The sequence below is a fragment of the Elephas maximus genome, chromosome 11 (genome assembly GCF_024166365.1).
Source record: "Elephas maximus indicus isolate mEleMax1 chromosome 11, mEleMax1 primary haplotype, whole genome shotgun sequence".
Classification (NCBI taxonomy): domain Eukaryota; kingdom Metazoa; phylum Chordata; class Mammalia; order Proboscidea; family Elephantidae; genus Elephas; species Elephas maximus.
Genome location: NC_064829.1, coordinates 86,959,714 through 86,982,770, shown reverse-complemented (window position 1 = coordinate 86,982,770; position 23,057 = coordinate 86,959,714). Strand labels below are relative to the sequence as shown.

General features: G+C 41.0%; 1 protein-coding gene across 1 annotated transcript in view; it reads right to left on the bottom strand.

Annotated features, from left to right (window-relative positions):
- ADNP2 (ADNP homeobox 2) overlaps positions 1-23,057 on the bottom strand; it is a 38,625-nt gene continuing 15,568 nt past the window's right edge. The window contains exons 2-4 of the mRNA XM_049902127.1: positions 21,482-21,603; positions 9,907-9,996; positions 1-5,192 (exon numbers count right to left, since the gene is read on the bottom strand). Coding sequence (XP_049758084.1) covers positions 1,917-5,192; positions 9,907-9,996; positions 21,482-21,589 — 3,474 coding nt within the window. The 5' untranslated portion in view covers positions 21,590-21,603 and the 3' untranslated portion in view covers positions 1-1,916. The remainder of the gene's footprint in view (positions 5,193-9,906; positions 9,997-21,481; positions 21,604-23,057) is intronic.

Genomic DNA, 23,057 nt, shown 5'->3' with positions numbered 1-23,057 from the left:
TCAGAATCCTGTATTACAGTGGTTCCATCCGGGTGATTCTACCCCCTGGGAACACCATTAATGGCTGAAGACATTTCTGTTTGTCATAACTGGGGGTGCTACTGACATCTAGTGGGGAAAGCCAAGGGTGCTGCTCAACATCCTCCAATGCATAGGGGAGTCGTTGTCCCCCATAACAAAGCATCATCTGGCCCAAACTGTGAACAGTAGGAGGCAGGCACACAGTGAGGTGGCCTTGTTGGCGCTGCCCAGCCTGGCCCCTCCACATTGCACTGAGGACAGCCAAGAAGAAAGCGAATCTCACAGCACCAATATCCTCCTCCTCCCGTACTTCCGGGAGACCACTACAGAAACTTCATGGACCTCTCGCCACACTTATCTTGGTCCTTTCTTTGGGCTTATTTTCACAATGGCAAATAAAGTTTTTCAGAAAATGAAGGTGGTATCTCTTTCCATGTTCAGGTTACTCCTATATAGTCATAGTAATGTTTTAACCATTACAAGAATTTAAACAGTTCTATTTGTAGTGGTGTAACAAGTTTTAATTCAAAATAGACACTCTGAAAACAATAGGTTAAAAATAAAGTTCAACAAGCTCTCGTTTTGAATTTATAACAGGACGCCGACCGTCACAGAGGAGTTTCACAATCGCCTTAGAAATGCACAGTATAGCCGTACATGCAAATGTATATGTTTTACAATTCACACAGAACATTACTGTATTTCCCAGAGGCTCAGTCAATACTCAGACTATTTCTGCCTAGAGATCCGCTAGCAGGCTCCTCTGCTGATATTGCCATACTGAAGGCTGAGCTGGCTGGTCTCCATTACTGGCTCTGGTGCTTTAAGTAATTTTATATTTTGTGAAGGAAACTAGGTTTACCCATCCAAAGAATACAGTGGAGACCCCACCAGTTCATCGTCCCATTAACCTGGACAACCTGATACTGGAAAGCCCTAGTACTCCATTTACTTCTATGAAACTTCATCAAAAAATTGATATACCAACCATGGAATTATTACCTCTTGGCCTACTCACTTCAGGTTGTCCCCTGAAAACCTACGTTTAAATTTCAATTGGTAACCACACTCAGGGGTAAAAATTTTATTCCTGAGTAACATGGTCCTTCTCTTTTACTAGTTTACGAGCAGTTAGATTTTTTTTTTTAATGTTTATTCTAAAGGCACTAAAGATTTACTGTCTTACCTTTGAATAGAGAAATTATCACGATATCAAAAAGAGGAAAAATGTCTACACTGAAAAGTATTTCTGCATCTACAGAATTACTTTATTTGTAAAATAACTCTTTTGATATATGCACTATATACCAGACTCCAGGTTCAGGTATTTTAACAAATGAAAACATTTGGTTTTCTATGAGTTATAGTAAAACCAGCTGAAAGGGAAAATCAAAGTGATAATCTAATAAGCAGATACTTCACAGAGAAGAAAGCACACAGTTAGCATAGTGCGTCCTGAAGGAGCGGGCACCCATCTGAGCACCCACCACCACCTGCGGCATGGGGACCCCTCGGGGAGAACAATGCCTTAATTTGCAATTAACCAACGTTCTGAAATGGGCAAAATCTCCTTGAGCAAAGAAACAAATAGCATTTTGGATTTCAGTTTTTATCAGATACTGACACTACGGGGAAAATGAGGCGTGCATGAAATATCAAAGATTCAATTTACATGACAGGGAAAGAACTAAAAAACAAAGTTACAAAATCAAACCACAGGAAACAATAAATGTGAAAAACCTATTCTTTACCTAGTAGTCTTTCTGAGCACCTGAAACAAGCTAAAGAGCAGCATAAAGACCACTGAATTCATTAGTTCAACACACTAGTCTGGAAAATAACATTTTTAAATTTCAATTGAAAAAACTGCTAATTACCTAGTTTAGATTTATTTTTTACAAGTTCTGCGGTTGATACTCAAAGTTCAATTTGTGTTTTACATTTTTAAGTTCAGACATATCAAAGCCTAAAAGTACAGAAGGTTTGTGATTTTTTATTGCTTTCATGCAAATGTATCTTCTTTTTCCAAAAAATGAAGCCACATCAATTTTCCACACCCACAACAGTGACGACAGCAGTTCTATTTCCTTTTTACTGGGATATGGTCTCTTATGGAAATAATCCCTCAGAAACTGTTTCTGCGCCTCGTAAGAACGGTCCTCATACTTTCTGGGGTTCAATGCTAAGATCTGAAGCGCGTCGTCATTAATAAGCAGTCCATCTGTCCTGCCCTCATTCTTCTGTCTCTTGAAAGGCATAGCACTCGCTGCCTTCTCTGGCGCGGGCGCGGGGTCAGCATCAATGACGAGGGGCTGCTCTTCCCCGGCCCTCGGGTCATCTACCCCAGCGTGGCTGTCGGGCAGCTTCCTCTTCACAGAGAAGCTGGACTCGTGGATCACCTCCCCATTGACCAGGAGCAGCCCGCTGTTGTCGATGAAGCTGGGCTGCAGCTGCAAGTCTGAGCTGCTGTCTTTCGGAGCGCTCCGGCACCGCAGCAGGTGGATGGCGATGGCCGCCAGGGTCATGTTTCCGGTGTAGACCCCACAGCAGTGGATGCACTTGAATGCTGGCGACTTCAAGACCGTGTGCACAGTTGGTGTGATGTGGTGCCTCTCCTTCAGGTGCACCTCGTATGCCTCCGTGGTCACAAAGGTGCCAAAGCAGAAAGGGCAGGTTAGCACCTCCCGGCCAGGGTTGCTGGTGGTGCCCTCCGTCTGGGGCCGTACCTTAATGTACACGGGTACAAGCGCCTTGGAGTGTATCCCCGCCAGCACTGCCAAGTAGACTTCCCGCTCACCTAGCTCGTCCTTCGGCAAGAGGGTAATGAAGTCAATGTGAGGAAAGAGCAGGCTGCCGCTGGCGTCGACATCCAGCTGGAAGCCTCTGTTGCTGTAATCCACAGACAGCCTCTTCTTCTCCAGGTGTGTGGCCTTGCAGTGATCCGAGAGGCCCCTGAGGTCATGGAACGTGGAGGGGCAGAACAGGCACCCCAGGCCATGTGTCAGCAAGTGGCGGATGAGCTCATCCTCTGGGATGAGGCATTTGCAGGACAGACATCGGACAGTCTTCTCCTTCATCCACTTCAGGAATGGTGCGCAGGCCGCGAGTTTCTCTGGCTTGAGCCGCTTGACAGTGACGGGCTTGGCCTCACTATGCTTGTGTGCCACCTCCACATGCACCTGGTACACGTTGGAGGGAAAAAGCTCATTACAGACAGGGCAGGTCTTCCACTGCTTGGCCTGCTTGAGGGCCTGGCTCGCCTCAGACATGGACGGCGAGGCCTGAACAAACATGCTCTGAGGGGTGCTCACCACCATGGGTGGTGGTGGCAGGCCAGCTGCCCCAGGCTGCAACAGCTGGAGTGGCATCTGGGGTGGGGCAGCGGCTGCGACACCCCCTGGTGGCATCGGGAGTGTGACCGAGACTGGAGCCAGTGTGTATGTGGGGATGCCGTTCACCTCCTTCCCAGTGGGGATGAGCTGCCTGAGGATGGAGCCTGAGGTGAGGAAGGTGGTATTCGGTGCAGTACCAGGCCTGACAGGCTGGCTCATGGGCAGGAGGCTGGTACTAACAGACTGGCCGCCAAACTGCAGGACACCAGGCCTCACAGGCTGGCCCACCGGAAGAACGCCTGATACAACAGGCTGGCTGAGTTGCAGGACGCTGGGACCCACACTCTGGCCCACAGGCAGTACCCCTGATGAGACCCCCTGGGTCGGAGGAAGCAGCCCCGATGGGACCACCTGGCCTGCAGGGAGCGTCCCAGATGTGGCCTTATGGCCTGTGGGGAGGACCTTCAATGGAACAGTCTGGCCAGGGGGGAGCACCCGGGATGGGACCGTCAGCCCAGCAGGAAGCACCCCTGACGGGGCCGTCTGGCCAATGGGGAGCACACCCGATTGGACCATTTGGCCAGTAGGAAGGACTCCTGAAGAAGCCGTCTGTCCTGGAGGAACAACCCCTGCAGGAGCCACCTGGCCTGCAGAGAGTACAGCTGGAGGGACTGTCCGCCCCACAGAGAGCACCCCTGGTGAGACAGCCTGGAGAACCCCAGGGGCAACTGCGTGCCTTACAGGAAGGACTCCAGGCCCAGTGGGCCTGTTCCCCGAGAGAGCTCCAGGCCCAGGAGGTCTGTTCAGGGGCCTCACGGGCTGACTGAGGGGTAGAATCCCTGGGCGAATAGTCTGGTTCATGGGGAGAACACCGGTCCCAGCAGAGTTGGCTACGGGCCCAACAGGTGGGCTCAGGGGCAGGACAGCAGGACTCACGGGATGGCTGAGCCGGACGCCATGAGACATGAAGACGGGCTGCGGGACTGGTGTCTGCAGAGCCAGGCCATTCTGACCCACTGGCAGCGGGCTGGAGACGAGCGCCACCTGGGACTGGGCGATGGCAGGGGGGGACTGGGGGGTGAGTCCTCCAGACGTGCCCGAGGCCACGGAGACAGGCTGAACTAGGGTTTGACTTTGGCTACTCTGCGGCAAAGCAAGGTGGAAGCAAGGAGGGGTGGCTGGAACGCCGGCAGCGCTGTTGTTAGGCGGGACCGCCAAATTTGCAGCTGGTTTTGGAGCAATGTGCATTTGCTTCAAAAGTCCAGCTTTCTTAATGTGTTCTGAAATCACAGATCTAAGCTTATTCTCCAAGTCTCTGTGTATATCTGATGTCAAAATGTGATACATTAAAGCATCCTGGCTGCTGGCATTGGCACTGCATTTTTTACAGTAATACTTGTCTGGTGGTGGCGTCTTCTCAGCAGGAAGAGGGTTGCTGGCCTTCGACTGCTCGCCTACCTCCTCGGTCCGCAGGCCAAAGTAGCCGTTAATTAGGTGATGGAAATGGGCAACCAGCACATGCTTCTTCATGCTGTAGTACAGAGTGTTTGAAAAGTTACATTTCAAACACGTAAAACTTATAACATCATTCCTAGATGTTTTCGCCTCACCTAAAATATTCACTGTGTAGTTCTGGACTTTCCGAGCAGGTGTGTGAAACATCCTCAAGTGCTTCCCCACGACTTTGGGTTGAGACACAAATACACAGTTTGGGCAAGGGACCACCAGCTCTTGGTCAAGTTCATCTTCGTGGTAACGATGTAAATGGTTTCTGAATGAAGTAAGCACCTTTGTCGAGTATTTACAGAGGCTACAGCAGTATGGTTTTGTTCGGTATCTCTGTTAAAAGAAAGAAAGTCTTCAGCATAGTTTAATAAAACTATCAGAGGACACATCTTTTCTATTCCATGAGTATGATTCCCTTTTATTTTAATTTGCTAGATAATTTAACACTATCAGTCCTCAAGGAATAACGTTCTTTCTAAGCCAGAGGTCAGCAAGCTTCTTCTGTAAAGGGCCAAACAAGCAAACAACAAAAAAGGGCCAAAGAGTAAATATTTTAGGCTTGTGGGCCATACGATAGTCTTTGTTGCAAATACTGGCTGTGTTCAGTAAAACTTTGCTTTCCGAACACCAAAAGTTAAATTTCGTATAATTTTCACAGGTCACAAAATAGTTTTAATTTTTTTTCAAGCCTTTAAAAATGTAAAACCTACTTACTCTTAGCTCACGGGTCACACGATAACAGGAGGCAGGCTGGATTTGGCCCACGGGATGTAGTTTGCTGACCCCTGTTCTCAGCTGTCCACTAAAACCACAAGTCTCATTACTTAGTCAATTAAAATAAACTCAGTTAATTCTCTGCAAAAGACAAGTTACTTTCTTAGTTCCAATGCTGTTTCAACTCTAAATTCTAAACCTTTTTGCTATAGCCATCATTATCTTTCCATTCCCCCCACTTCCGGTGCTCAGCATGTGGGAGGTGCCCAGTAAATGATGTGATAAGTAGCAGAGAAAGAGCTAATGTGCTGAACCAAGCTTACACTGTGAATGATCCTAAGGTAAATGTAAAACCACAAAATATAGCACTAACATTTTTTAGTCAAATTTGGAGGAATTCCGTAATCCTGGGGCATAACAACAGACATTTGTAGCACAGCTAGCCAAATCTGGAGTGGAATTGTTCTAAAATACATTAAAACCTGGTGGTTTGTGAGGCAGCCAAACAGTCAAACATGGATATTTTAGAGAATATTGAAGTCTTTCATCTCATTGTACAGTCTGAAAATTTTAGAGCTGGTGAACCACAAAATCCCTGGCCCTGCCCTAGTTGTACGAACGAGGAAGCTAAGACCCGAACAGATTAACTGCGTCTTCCGAGGCCCCTCAGTCAGTGTGTATGGTGCCACAGGGGCGCAGATCTTTCTACTCTGCCACCCTGCTCCTCACTATCACGGTGACCAAGACCTCATCTCCATCCTTTCCCAGACCTGTTCTCTCTTGACGCTCGTACTGTTACATACACACACAGTCCCACTTTTCAAGATTCTGGAATCCTCTTTCTCCTTTCATGCAGTGCTTCCTCTTGGGTGACAGGTCACAAAAATTATTCATGTTCAGCATCATGTTACCATCTTCTTAGCAACTGGCAAAATCCCAGGTTCTGGTATTTCTACTATGATCTATAATAAACCAGGTATATCCATTGTATATCCAACCCTAGACTACAACCTCAGACAACAGACTTCAAAAGAAAAAAAAAAAACAAAACCACCATATTTTACTGATTCCAGGGTACACTTTTTTCATATTTTAACATTTCTGAAATCTGGATGCACTTTACAATTGATGGTGATATGGTGTATGTAACAAAGTTTAAAGGAAGCATTGTTTTAGTTTTTTGAGTGGTTCAGTAAATAGTGTGCATTTTATACTTAATGATATACAGTATTGTACTCAAATGTAAAGTTAGCTGCCGTCAAGTCGGCCCCAGATTCCTGGCAACCCATGCACATTGGACCAAAACACTTCCTGGTCCTGCACCATCCCTATGATCAGTTGTAGACTGGACTATTGTGATCCACAGGGTTTTCACTGGCTGATTTCCAGCGGTATGTTGCCAGGCCTTTCTTCCTAGTCTTAGTCTGGAAGCTCCACTGAAACCTGTTCAGCATCGAAGCAACATGCAAGCCTCCTGCACATAAGGTGTATTAGCTGGGAATCAAACCCAGGTCTCCTGTGTGGAAGGTGAGAATCCTACCACTGAACCACCAATGCCCTCTCAATGAAAACCGCATTCAGTGGAAGAGTAGACACAACTTCCTAACAACTGCACATTAACATCTGTTAGTGCTGAACAAATCTTCAGGTTAGGCCTTTGCCTAAGGCCCTATTTCTTAAACAGAACAACAAAAACATTATCTATAAATAAAAAATGATAAACTGGATTTTATTAGAGTAAAAAGACTTCTGCTTTTTAAAAAACATTTAAAAAAAATCAAAGAAGTCATGGGCTAAAAAAAAGAGTATTTACAAAGCACATATAAAGGGCATATATCTAGAATAGGTATATCCAGAATATGAAGGCCCCCACGTAGCACAAATGGTTTGCATGAACCCATCCAGCAGTGCTGTGCAAGAAAGGCCTGGTGATTTGCTTCTGTAAAGATTACAGCCAATAAAACCCTATGGAGCAGTTCTATTCTGTAACACATGCGGTCACTGAGTCCCAACTGACTTGAGAGCAATGGGTTTTTTTTTTTTTAATCCAGAACATCCATAGTGAGTATATTCAAATTTGAATTATAAGAAAACAAATGACCCAATTTAAAAAATGGAAAAAGATTTGAACTTTATCAAAAAAATACCTGATGCCAAATAAACACAACGAAAGACACTAAACATCATTAGTCACTAGGGAAATAAAAACTAAAACCACGTGAGATACCACCACACATCTATCAGAAAGGGAAACAAATACATACAACAAACCGACAATACCAAATGCTGGCAAGGATGTAGAGCAACTGGAACTCACACTGCTGCTGAGAAAGCCAAACTGCTCGAGAAAGCCAATCAGTGTGGCAGTTTCTAATAAGGATAAATATATTCTTACTTACCCTACAGCCCAGCGATCCCACTCCTAGGTATTTACCCAAGATAAGTGAAAACTTATATTCATACACATGCCTGTATGTAAAAGTTCTCAGATAGTGACCAACCAGAAATAATTTGTGTGTGAGACATTTAGGTCATTGGGAACAGAGGAAGAAAAGCAGTTAAAAAAAGCAGAGAAGCAGATTCACAAGTACTGTGTGCTGCTGGAAATACTGTATCCAAAATAGTTCATCTCTCCATGAAGCCTAAATGTTGCTTCCTCAAAATTCCCATAATAATAAAGCTCCATCACCTGAGGTAACATTAGCATGTCTCTCTCTGTCCTCAAAACCTGAGAAGCTCTAACATGTTACTTATTTCTCTAAGCCCTTAAGGACCTGATTACAGTGCCCACCATATAATACAGCATGATTATGCCCAGCTCTGCTTTGCTTCCCTAAAATGTTTTTCTTCATAAACTGTATTTCCCTAGAAAGATCAGCACACAGATTTAAATTCTCCAAAGAGAAAAGGGTCAAAATAGGAAGACTACCTTTGGAATGAAGAGAAATAAGACACTAAATTATGAACTCAAACAAGCTCTCACTGCAAACACACGTGCTCAAAACCACAGGAAAAACAAAACAAGTATAAGACGTGGGGTTTTATTGTTTGTTTTTAAATGGAACTTTTCTAAAAGCATGGAAAAGTAATTTGTATATATAAAGGAAAACTAGCAGACAACATAGTCTCTACCACTCCAGGCAAGTGTTCTTTCTTTTCTTTTTTCTGAATATGGTATCTGTTCGATACATTCGATTCTCTATTTCATATTAGTATTTAACATTTCATGCCTAGGCCCTATTTACCCAGATTAAAACACAGACTCCTTAAGGAAAAGAAGCCTAACTTTCACTTCTTTGTATCTGGCACTGAACTTTTACCTGTTTTGCAGCAGGAATTAAAAAAAAAAAGTTTCTTGATGAAAAGCACATAATTACATATTATACTGCATGTAACATTATAGGATCTTTTAATAATTTAGAAAACAAAAATCAGTGAGGCCTAAAAAATGACTCAGAAAGTAAAGGTCTTAAGAGCCAGGCGTGTTTCAACAGCCTTGAGCTGTCTGAGCAAGAGAATAACAAAATCAAAGTGATTTCATGAAAATGGTCTGATGGTCAAAGAGGGTACGAAACACGCCTCATTCCAAGTTTGAAGAGATGGACCCAAGACAGAGGCAGAGGAGTGGGAATCAAGAAAGAATGGGTTGATACTAGAAATACTTTTAAAGAAATATTTGACAAAACAATGATTGACTGGTTATAGCAAAATAAATAAAAATTCCAAATTCCCAAGCAGGCATGACTTGGAAAAGGGTGACACAACTGACAGAGGCAAGAAAGGAGCTGATTTGGACAAACAGAAATTTGGGGGAAACAGGTAAGTCAAGTTTGGGATATAATGAGTTTGATACTGACAAAGGTGCTAATGGTTGGCTGGTGGGAAAGGTTTCCTTAAAAGGAGAACTCAGCAGTACATCACATGTATTAGTTTGAACTTACTCAGGTTAAGGTCCCAAATCATTAAAAATTTTTTCAATTCAAAGATCCACATTTTTATTTTAGTTTCAGAAACCAGGATGTACCGTCAATCATTTTGTACATTTAATGTAGTGGAATTTCTTTTCACTCAAAACAGTTATTAAATCAAAGGTCCTTCTTACATCAGTGGCATCTTATAATCAAGGACATGTAATAGTGTCACGGTGTATCAGTTTATCAACTCTATATGCAGAGAACCCTCAAAGCAAAATACTGTTTTTCCACTTTCCTGAACATTACACTACAGCTCTTCCCTACCCATTCATCACCAACCCCATTACGTGTGATGTTCCTCAGAACTTAATTTCTATGTGTAACCCTAATTTTGAGAAACACGAAGGTCAAATACATACCACTTTCTTTCCAGAAGGTTCCCAGAGAGCAACATCTCCCCATGATGTGTTATAAAAGTACTTCTCTCCTGGATCAAAGGCTTTAAGGTCCTTTAAAAAAAGAGAGAGAGGGATCGTCATGCAAATCTAGAAGATAAGGAAAGGTTTAATTATAACCTGGTTACATCGCCTGGGAAACCCTGGTGGCGTAGTGGTTAAGAGCTACAGCTGCTAACCAAAAGGTTGGCAGTTCGAATCTGCCAGGTGCTCCTTGGAAACTCTGGGGCAGTTCTACTCTGTCCTATAAGGTTGTTAGGAATCGGAATCAACTCGAAAGCACTAGGTTTGGTTTTTACTGGGTTTACATCACTTGGAGACTCAAAAATCTACATGGGAAACGTGAAATGAAAAATTCAAGGCCGTCATCAAATTTTGAGAGTACCCGTTAAGTGAGTGCATTGGTAGCTGAGTGGCAGAATTCATGCCTTCCATGCAGGACACCAGGGTTTAATTCCTGGCCAATGCACCTTATACACAGCCACCACACGTCTGTCGCTGGAGGCTAGTGTGCTGCTATGATGCTGAACAGGTTTCAACAGAACTTCCAGACTAAGAAAGACTAGGAAGAAAGGCCTGGTGATCAACTTCTAAAAATCAGTCAATGAAAATCCTATGGACCACAATGGTTCAATCCACAACTGATCATGGGAATCACACAGGACCAGGCAGCATTTTGTTCCACTGTGCACAGGGTGGCCATGAGGTGAGGGACAACTTGAAGGCAGCTAACAAGAACCCATTAGTATAAGAACTAAGAAAAAGGTTGAAATAATCCGGGTTAAGTTATAAGAAATAAACAGATAAGACTTCCGAAAAAATGGTTTTTAGCACAACACAAATAATTATCTATACTTGCATGTCAGCAAAGCCTAGATGTAGATAAAGGTCCTAAAGTCATACAGTTTCATGAGTACATAATGAAACAAAACAGTACTTCAAAATAAGAGAATGTTTATTCTGAACATACTTTTTTAAAATTATACCTTGACACTTTTTAAAAATCCATGTCTTAGAGAATGAAAGAAAAGTATATTTTTGTATTACTCTTTAAATATCTTTCATGACAGTCATTTATACAAAGATACAGAACATGTAGAGGGCTTCTTCTCAGATGGATAAGTCATCCAGAATACATAAAACTCCTACAACTCAAGAACTAAAAAACAAACAACCCAATTTAAAAATCAGCAAAGGATGTAACAGACCTTCTCCAAAAATAAACAAATTACCAATAAACACCTGAAAAGATGCTCAACATCATTAGTCATTAGGGAAATGCTAATTAAAATCTCAATGAGTTACTACTTCAAACCCACTGTTGTTGTTACTAGGTGCCACTGAGTTGGTTCCAACTCATAACAACCCTATGTACAACAGAATGAAACACTGCCCAGTCCCGCGCCATCCTCATAGTCCTCATAATGGGTGCTATCCTTGAGCCCATCATTACAGCTGCTCTGTCAGTCCATCTCGTTGAGGGTCTTCCTCTTTTTTGCTGATCCTCTACTTCACCATGGACTGTTCCCTCCTGATAACATGTCCAAAGTATATGAGATGAAATTTCGCCATCCTTGCTTCCAGGAAGCATTCTGGCTGTACTTCCAAGGCAGGTTTTTTCATTTCTTCTGGCAGTCCGTGGTATAGTCAATGGAAGAGATCCGTATTTGTGCCTATTCTAAAGAAAGGTGATCTAACAGAGCGCAGAAATTATCAAACAATATCATTAATATCACACACAAGTAAAATTTTGCTGAAGATAAGTAAAAAATGATTGTAGCAGTACATCAACAGGTAACTGCCAGAAATTCAAGCTGGTATCAGAGGATGTTGAATAAGGGATGTCAGATGGGTCATGGCTGAAAGCAGAGAATACCAGAAAGAGGTTTACCTGTGTTTTATTGACTATGCAAAGGCATTCGACTGTGTGGATCATAACAAATTATGAATAACACTGTGAAAAATGGGAATCCAGAACACTTAATTGTGCTTATGTGGAACCTATACATACACCAAGACGCAGTTGTTCAAACCAAACAAGGGAATACTGCCTGGTTTAAAATCAGGAAAGGTGTGCATCAGGGTTGTATGCTTTCAACATATTTATTCAATCTATATGCTGAGCAAATAGTCTGAGAAGCTGGACTGTATGAAGAAGAAACTCAGCATCAGGAATGGAGGAAGACTCATTAACAACCTGTAATATGCAGACGACACAACCTTGCTTGCTGAAAGCAGAGGACTTGAAGCACTTACTGTTGAAGACAAAAGACTACGGCCTTCAGTATGGATTACACCTCAACATAAAGAAGACAAAACTCACAACTAGACTAATAAGCAACATCATGATAAACCAAGAAGAGACTGAAGTTGCCAAGGATTTCATTTTACTTGGATCCACAATTAACACCTATGGAAGCAGCAGTCAAGAAACCAAACAATGTATTGCACTGGGCAAACCTGCCACAAAAGACCTCTTTAAAGAGATGTCACTTTGAGGACTAAGATGTGCCTGACTCAAGTCAAGGTATTTTCAATTGCCTCATATGCATGTGAAAGCTGGACAATGAATAAGGAAGACCAGAGAAGAATTCATGCTTTCAAACCCACTAGGATGGCTATTATCAGAAAAATAGAAAATAGCAAGCGGTGGCCAAGATGTGAAGAAATTGGAACCTTCCTGCATTGCTGGTGGGTCCTGCGGAGGCGCACCGCCGGGGAATTTTTTTTCAAAGTCCTGCTCTGGGGGTCCCCGGCTGCCCCCGGCCCACCCCGGCCCGGCCACGGACCCGCGCGCGGTGCCTGGACTGTCGGAGGGGCCCCGCTGCCCAATTAAATGGTGCAGCCACTACACAGAACAGTTTGGTGTTTCTTCAAAAAAGTTAAACACAGAACCATATGATCCAGCAATTCCACTCCTAGGTATATACCCGAAATAACTGAAATCAATGAAAAGACATGTTCACAACAGCATTATTCACAACAGCCAAAAGGTAGAAACAACCCTGTGTCGTCAACACATAAATGGATAAATGCAATGTGGTATTATCCATACAATTAACTTATTATTCAGCTATAAAAAGAAATGAAGTTCTGATACATCCTATGATATGAATGAACCTTGAAAACATTATGCTGAGTGAATTAAGTCAGTCACAAAAGGAGGAATATTGGATGATACCACTTATATGAAATATCCAGAACAGGCAAATGCACAGAGACCAAATCTTATTAGTGGTTACCAGGGGCTGGGGGGGTTCTAGCTGAAAGGATGCAGAGCTTCTGTTTGGTATGATAAAAACTTTTGGAAACACATAGTGGTGATAGTTTTGCAACACAGCAAATGTAATTAATGTCACTGAATTGTACACTTAAAACTGGTTAAAATGGCAAACTTTTTATTTATTTTTTACCATAATAAAAAATTTTCGAAAAGTCCCCAAGAGATTCTAGTGCATAGCAGGGTTTAGATCCACTTTTAGAAAAGCAGATAAGGTTGGTGGAAGAGTCTATCTTCCCTAAGCTTTACTTTTCTACAGTAGGCTTCTGACAAGAGCTGTACAGCTACTCTCTGAGGCCCCAGCTTTTGCTACAAGAGTGGAGTTATATATGCTTTGGAAATCAGATGAGGAAACAGGAGCGACATGACATTCCATGCTGGCAACAGGGTAGTTAAGCCATCGGGCAGGTGTTCCCTTGGTTCTTGTTTCCAATGCTGGCTCCCCAGTTTGCTTGGCTTCTGCAAGTCCCTAATGTCCTTCCAGTAAGTTCTCTTTTGCTTAAGTTGGTCAGACTTGATTTCTGTTGCTTCAAACCAAGGTACTTTTACTATGGAGCATTAGGAAAAAACACACTTGACATGGTAAGACGGTTCTTAATATGCCATTCAGTGAATGGGGGGAAGAAAAGCTACTACAATAGCTTATATGGGGTTTGATCACATCTTTCTAAGAAAAAAAAATGGAAACATATCCCATTAAAAAATTCAGAAAGATACAGAACCATGTTAACAGCAGATATTTTGGTACAGTGGTTTAGAAGTCTTATCTTCTTCTTTAGGTTTCTATGTATATTTCCTAATTTTTCTACAATGAACTTTTATACTGCTTGGATTTTAAAAAATCACAAACTATTAGGCTCAACTGCAAATTATAAAAATTAGAATTTCCACCAAAAGAATTAATAACAACCCAATAGTTAATCTAACTAACTGAACAGTTTTAAGCCATTCAATCTCTTCTTTGTGAGGCAGGTACATATCTCCGTCAGCATAGCCTTGTAATGAAAAAGTAAACCATCCTGAACAAATTCAGATGAGTAAACACATTCTTACGCTAACTACAAAGCAAAAGGTCATAAAGGTCATGAGCAATGTTCAGATCTACTCAAGGTCACAGAAAAAGAACTAAAGGATGAGAAATTTTATTTTTGTTACTGATATTTTAACTAAAAACAAAACAAAACCAATTCCACAACTGCACGGAAGTCACATTAAAGGAGACTAAAGAGCTATGACGAATATGATACCTGATCCTACGCTGGATCTATTACCGACAGGAGAAAAAATGCTGTACATAAATGACATTATTGAATCAACTGACAAAAATGGAATATGATCAGTAAATTAGATAAAAAAATTTCTTACCAATGTTAAACTTACTTAATATGCCAACATACTGCTGTAATTTAAGAGATTATCCTTATTCTTAGAATTTTGTATACAGGTGCTAAGGGTCAGGAGGTATGCCACTAACTCTCAAATGGCTCAGGGGAAAAATTACACACACAGAGCAAGCACAAGCAAAAGAGTGAGCAAATGTTAAAGCAAATGAGACGGAACTATAAAAAATAATAAATATAGTTAAGGGTACTGAGGATTCTTGTATTATTCTTAATTCTTGTAACTTTTTATCAGTGTGATCATTAAGGTTGTGTGTCAACTTGGCTGGGCCATGATTCTCAGGGGTTAGCAGTTATGATTTAGTTCGGCAGTCGTATGATGATGTGATCACTTCAGTGATGAAATTTAATATAATGTGATCACCTCCATGATGGGATCTGCTGTGAGCAGCCAATCAGCTGAAAGGGAGTTTCCTTGGCCATGTGGCCAGCACTGAATATAAGTGGACCCTTTGGCAAGGCTCTCCAGCTTTTGCTCACTCTAGATCCTGCAGCTGGCTCCTGTTTGTCTGACCTCCGGTTCTTGGGACTTGGGCTAGCAGTTTACCTGCCATCTTGCCCGCCAATCCTGGCAACTGTTGATCTTAGAAGCCTGTAAGCAAGAGCCCTGTTGTCTGACCTGCCAATCATGAATTCACCAGCCCCCAAGACTATGTAAATCAAAAGAGAAGCTTCCAGGCTGAGCAACTGATTTGGGACATTCCAGCCTCTACAACTGCGTGAGCCATTTCCTTGATATAAAATCTCTTTTATAGATATTTATACGCTTTACTGATTTTGCTTCTCTAGAGAACCCAGCCTAAGACACTCATTTTAAATGATTATTTCCAAATAGAACTTTTAAAAAAAAAAATTGAATTTACTCAGTCTGGATTGATTGGGGTTAATCAACTGAGTCTTTGTTCTAAATTCTATGTTCCTGGAGTACCCTAACTCTTTCCACTGAAGGATCCTACCCTTTCTTAAAAAAACAAAAATAAAAAAACAGTTCCAATGTCATCTCCTCCGTAAAGACTACACTAGCCTCCCCAGCTAGAAGTGATCTTTCTGCTTATTTCACTATTACTGTTCCCAGTTTGTCGTCCAGCTCCAGCTAGATTGTCATCTCCATAATGGGGGTGAGTATCCTGACTTAATTCTCTATATCCCTTCATTGTAATGATGAGAACACCAAGGCCTAAAGGCTCACTGATCTGCCCATAGTCATTAGCTAACGGCCAGGATTAAAATAAAAAACTCCTGTTTTACCCTCTAACGATCAAAGAACATATCCAGTTTGTCTACTGAAGGATACCACTATGTCTCAACACTCATCTTTTGATCACCTACCATATGCAAGGCACCATTCCAGGAGCTTCCTGTGTATTATCATTTGACATTTCTCAGACTATACACGTACGCTTGTGTTCTTGGGTACTCATTTTTATATTCCCTGTAAATATTATTTAAATTAATATACTCATCTATTATTAATGAACAACATGTCTACCCTGAATATACTTGGCAAATATTCCATTCTCAATCTTCTCTCCAAATAATTATCCTGTTCTTTTCCCACGTGTAAAACATGACTTACAGGCAAAACTGCAAAGGTTCTCTTATTTCAAGACTGTTCTTGAGTAATGAGGACTACCCGAGAGCTGCCATCTCAGCATCTCTCCTTTCCTTATACTTCCAGGTGTAGCTACAGTCACACTCTGCTATTAAAGTATTTCTCCTGCTTATGTATAACCAAACACCTCAATGGATTTGGTTCCTTGGTTTGAAGGTTTAGGGTCATGGTTTCACAGGACATCCAACTTAATTGGGCATAATAACATGTTTAGTGCTTCTGTTCTAGCTCCTAGTTTGTTGCATAGTGCCTGGGGTCTTAAAAGCTTGCAAATGGCCATCTGAGCACAACAATTAGTCTTTATTCACCTGGAGCAACAGAGGAAGAAGGAGAGCTAGGAATAGGTGGATATGGAATGTGTGGCTAACTGCCTCCATGAACGACTGCATCCTTTGCCACGAGAAAAGAAGAACTGGATGGTGTCCAGCTACCATTACTGCACATTTGATCAAAGATTCCGCACAGGAATCCCGATCAAAAGGGGGGAAATGCAGAACAGAATTTCAAATTCTCATAGAATCCAGACTTTCTGGAGCCATGGAGACTGGATGAAACCCTCAAACTACTGCCCTGAGATAATCTTTTAAACCTTAAACCAAAAATATTCCCTGAAGTCTTCTTAAAACTAAACAACAGTTTAGTTTAACTAGTAAAAAAGGTCTGCCTTGGCATTACATCTTTTAAGAGCTATCTATATGGGATCAAACTGACAATAGCAACGCGAAAAATTAGAAACCTTTGGAGGCAGTGAGTTTAAGTTAACTTGGGAGGAACAACTAAGAAAAGAAGGGTGAGAGTGGCTGCACAACTCAAAAAATGTGATCAATATCACTAAATTGTACATGTAGAAACTGTTGAATTAGTGTATGTTTGCTGTGTATATACTCTCAACAACAAAATAAAATTTAGGAAAAAAAATTATTTCTTCACTTGGATTTTGCTTTCTTTTATTCATTCACTCACTTAAAAGTTATCTTTAAGCAACTATGTGCCTGACACTATTCTGATCTGTTATACCCATTACAATCGAGTTGATGCCAACTCATAGCAACCCTACAAGACAGAGTAGAACTACCTCATAGGGTTTCCAAGGAGCAGCTCGTGGATTTGAACTGCCCACCTTTTAGTTAGCAGCCAACCTCTTAACCACAGTGCCACAAGGGCTCCCTTCTGATCTGTTCATAAAAAAAGTAGTTAAAAAAAACAATGAGGTCCTTGCCTCATTGGAGTCTTACACTCAAGTGGAGTGATAAATAATAAAGAAATAATTAGGTAGCAGAAGTGCTTTGGAGAAAAATGGAGACGAGTAAGAGAATAAGGGGTGTAGTGGAGAGGGCATCATCTTAGAGTGAAAATTTCCTTGAGAAGGTCATGTCTGAGTAGAGACCTCTCTGGAGCCCTTTGGAAGTCCATAATATGTGTCTACTTGAGAAAAAGGGATATGTTAATGACCATCGTGCTAATTATTAGTCTTTCACTATCAGAATGTCTTTTCAATAAATGAAAATCTCACTGAAAGCCTGGGATTTTAAAATTAAGAAACTCAACTCTTCCTAGGCTAGTAATATTTTGAATCAAATTCTTTATAAGTTTAAAAAGTCCAAAGAACACATTTTCACTATTTCTGTAGTTGTAAGATATGCACAGAATTATTTCGGAATCGATTCAAAGGCAGCGGGTTTATAAGGATACACAGCAAACCTCATTTGACATTTTTATTTTTAGACTATATATGCGAACCATATATTTTCAATGTTATAAAAAAAAAGATAAAATTATACGAAAATACAACTTATCAATAAAGTGTATGGTTGTGATTTTAGTTTTTAAATTTTTCTAAGACTGCACACAAAGAAATTCAAAATCAGAATAAAACACCTGGCACAACTGTTCTCTATTCACCTGGAGCAACACAGGAAGAAGAGTCAGGAACAGGAGGAAGATATAGAATGTGTGGCTAATTAACTCCATGAACAACTACCTCCTTTGTCATAAGACCAGAAGAACTGGATGGTACCCAGCTACCATTACTGAACATTTTGATAATAGATTCCATAGCAGAATATTGATCAAAATGGGGAGAACAGAGAACAAAATTTCAAATTCTCATGGAATCCAGGCTTTCTGGAGCCACAGAGGCTAGATGAACCCCCAAAACTATTGACCTGCCATAATCTTTAAACCTTAAACCAAAAATATCCCCGAAGTCTTCTTAAAACCAAACAATACTTTAGCTTAACTAGTATATTAGTTATCTATTGCTGCTATAACAGATAAATCACAAGTGGGTGGTTTTAACAAACAAATTTAATCTCTCACAATTTAGGAGGCTCTAAGTCCAAATTCAGGGCATCGGCTCTAAGGGAGGCTTTCTTCCACTGCCAGCTCTGGGGGAAAGTTCTTGTCTCCTTTCGACATCTGCAGGCTCAGCGTTCCTTGGAGAACTCCATGTGTCCTGGCGTCAATCTTCTCCTGGGTCAAGGAGCTTCTCAGCACAGGGACCCCGGGTCCAAAGTACACACTCCACTCCCTGTCTCTTCTTCGTTGGTGGCAGGAGGTCTCTCTCCTCTCTGCTCACTTCTCTCTTTTGTATCTCAAAAAGAGACTGACCCAAGATACAACCTAATCCTACAGATTGTGTCCTCCCTCATTAACATAACTGCTTCTAAATCCTGCCTCATTAACATCAGAGAGGTTAGAATTTACACCACACAGGAAAATTACATCAGATCACAAAATGGAGGATAACCACACAATACTGGGAATCAGGGCCTAGCCAAGTTGACACACATTTTTGGGAGGACACAATTCAATCCGTAACAATTGGTAAACATTGTCTGCCTTGAGCATTGTGCTCTTTTAAGATCTGTAAAAGGTCATTAAAATGACAGAAAAGAAAGAAAAGACCAAAATGGACGTCAGAAGCAATTCTGAAACCTGCTCTTGAACATAGAGTAGCTAAAGCAAATGAAAGAAATGATCACGTAAAAGAGATGAACAGAAGATTTCAAAGCGCAGGTCAAGAGAACAAAGTAAAATGTACTAAAATGTGCAAAGACATGAAGTTAAAAAAATCAAAAGGGAAGAACATGCTCATCATATGCCAAGCTGATCTGAAAGAACTGAAGAAAAAATTCAAGCCTCAAGTTGCAATACTGAAAGAGTCTATGAGCAAAATATTGAACAATATAAGAAGCATCAAAAAAAGATGAAAAGAATACAGAATCACTGTACCAAAGAGAACTGGTGGGCGTTCAGGAAGTAGCATATGATCAGGAACCAATGGTACTGAAGAAAGAAGCCCAAGCTACAATGAAGACACTGGTGAAAAACAAGGCTCTAGGAATTGATGGAATACCAACTGAGATGGTCCAAAAAACGGATGCAGCGGTGGGGGTCCTCACTTATCTATGCCAAGAAATCTGGAAGACAGCTACCTGGCCAACCGACTGGAAGAGATCCATATTTATACCCATTCCAAAGAAAGGTGATCCAACAGAATGTGGAAATCATCAAACAGTATCATTAATATCACACACATGTAAAATTTTGATGATGATAATTCAAAAACGGTTGCAGCAGTACATCGACAGGGAACTGCCAGAAATTCAAGCCAGATTCAGAAGAGAACATGGAACGAAGGATATTATTCCTGATGTCAGATGGATCTTGGCTGAAAGCAGAGGATACCAGAAAGATGTTAACCTGTGTTTTACTGACTATGCAAAGGCACTCGACTGTGTGGATCATGACAAATTACTGATAACATTGCAAAGAATGGTAATTCCAGAACACTTAATTGTGCTCACGTAGAACCTACACGTAGACCGACAGGCAGTTGTTCAAACAGAACAAGGGGATGATGAGTGGTTTAAAATCAGAAAAAGTGTGCATGAGGGTTGTATCCTTTCAACATACTTAATCTGTATACCAAGCAAGTAATCTGAGAAGCCAGGCTATATGAAGAGCGCAGCAACAGGACTAGAGTAAGACTCGTTAACAACCTGCCATACACAGATGGTACAACCTTGCCTGCTGAAAGCAAAGAGGACTTGAAGCACTTACTGATGAAGATCAAAGACTACAGCCTTCAGTATGGATTACACCTCAACCTAAAGAAAACAAAAATCTTCACAACTGGGCCAGTAAGCAACATCATGATAAATGGAGAAAAGAATGAAGCTGTCAAGGATTTCATTGACTTGAATCCACAATCAACGCCCATGGAAGCAGAAGTCAAGAAATCAAATGTTGCATTGCATTGGGCAAATCTGCTGCAAAAGAACTCTTTAAAGTGTTAAAAAGCAAAGATGTCACTTGAGGACTTAAGGTATGACTGACCCAAGTCATGTTATTTTCAATTGCCTCATATGAATGCAAAAGCTGGACAACGAATAAGGAAGACCAAAGGATTGATGCCTTTAAATATGGTATTGGCGAAGAATAATGAATATACCACAGACTGCCAGAAGGATGAACAAATCTGTCTTGGAAGTACAGTCAGAAGGCTCATCAGAAGCAAGGATGGAGAGACTTTGTCTCACATACTTTGGACATGTTATCAGGAGGGACCAATCCCTGGAGAAGGACATCCTTCTGGGTAAATAAAGGGTCAGTAAAAAAGAGGAAGACCCTCAACGAGATGGACTGACACAGTGGCTGCAACAATGGGCTCAAACATAACAATGATTGTGAGGACAGTGCAAGACCGGGTATGTTTTGTTCTGTTGTACACAGGGTCGCTATGAGTCAGAATCAACTCAACGGCGCTTAACAACAGCAATAATATGGGATCAAACTGACAATAGCAACTCAAAAGATTAGGTGAGAAACCTATGGAGCAGTGAGTTTATGTTAACAGAGGATACCATGTATGCATTCCCATGTACGGATTACTCTAACAACACTGAAAAATTAAGTTAGGGTCTTGTTTTACTAAAACAGTAATTCTACATAGTCTCCTCAAACTTCAAAAACCAGTATTTTTTTTATAACAATGATCATGATCATAAATCCTCTCCCAAAAGTAATTTTAAACTCTTGAACAGCTTAAAACAGCTTACATCACAAAGACATAAATGAGAACAAATTATATTTTCACACGACCATTTGAAGTACTAGCGATTTCCATCTTAAGGAATCTTACTCATTCTTCTAAAACTTCCTGTTCAAATCTCATCTCCACAAGGTCTACCCTAGACTCTCCAGTTACTGTTTTCTTTTAATCTGTTACTTGTGTCCTCTTACCTTCAGTAACTCCTTGCAGCTGTCGAGCCCGATATCCAAAAGAATGCCTTTTACCTTTTTCCGCACCTTCCTGATGTTGTCAAGATTTTCCACAGGAATCTGAAACATTTTTGCAACTTTCCCTAAAAGGGAAGAAAACAAAACTGTAATAAGTATACACAAAAATATGTATTACTAACAGGGTTGGTAAAACATTGAAAATAGAGTATAATGTTTAACAAATGGTGCTGGGACAACTGGATATCCACATGCAAAGGAATGAAGTTGGACTCCTTCCTTATACTATACACAAACATTACCTCTAAATGAATCATGCATCTAACTGTAAGAGATTAAACTTCATAAATCTTAGATGAAAACAGGAGCAAATCTTTAAGGCCTTGGGTTAGGCAAAATCTTCTTAAATATGACACCAAAAGCATAAGAGAAAAAAGAAAAAATAGACAAACTGGACTTCATCAAAATTAAAAACTTTTGTAAACATACAACTACCTTATTACTCAATAATTCCACTCCTAGGTATATACTCAAGAAGACATGAAAGCAGGGACTCGAACTGATAGGTACACCAACGTTCACTGCAGCAGTATTTACAATAGCCAAAAGGTGAAAACAACTCAAGTGTTCATAAACAGATGAACAGATAAACGAAATGTGGTACATACATCCAATGTAGTACTACCCACTGCCAAATTGACTCATAGCGACCCCGTATGGTTTCCAAGGCTGTAAATCTCTACAGAAGCAGAATGCCACATCTTTCTTCTGTGGAGCCACTGGTGGTTTCGAACCGATGACCTTTCAGTTAGCAGTCAACTGCTTTAACCACTGTGCCACCAGGGCTCCTTAATGGAGTATTATTCAGCCATAAAGAGAAATGAAATTATGATACATGCTATGACATAATTGAACCTTGAAAACATTATGCTGAGTGAAATAAGTCAGACAGAAAAGGACAAATATTGTACAATTTCATTTACACGAAATATCCAAAATAGGCAAATCTATAGACAGAAAATAGATGAATAGTTGCATAGGACTGGGAAGGTTTGGAAGGGTATTGGGAGTGAATGCTAACAGATGCTGGCTTTCTTTTAGTGGTGATGAAAGTGTTCTGAAATTGACTGTGGTGACGACGGTACAACTCTGTGAATACACTAAAATTCAGTGAATTGTATACTTTAAAAGGGTGTATTATATGATATTTGAGTTATATCTCAATAAAACTTATTTTTAAAAAACAGAATAGAGTATAAGTGTGATCTACCTAACTAACGCATGTGATTGCTAAGGTTGTTTCAGTCAATTTGACTGACTAGGTAGGGACCACTCTCAGTTCCCAACACCAGATGTTTAAGGTATGAACAGACCAATGGCAGTACAGATAGCAAAGATAGATGTGGATATTTAATAGGCAAAATTGGCACATTTTGAATAAGGAAAAGGAAGATTCAAAGTTAACCCTAGTTTCTGGGGTGAGTAATTAGGTATGTTATTACAATATCAAGTAAGAAAGGAACACAGAAGGGAGAACAGATTTGGGAGTAGGTGGGGCAATAAATTCAGTACGGAACAT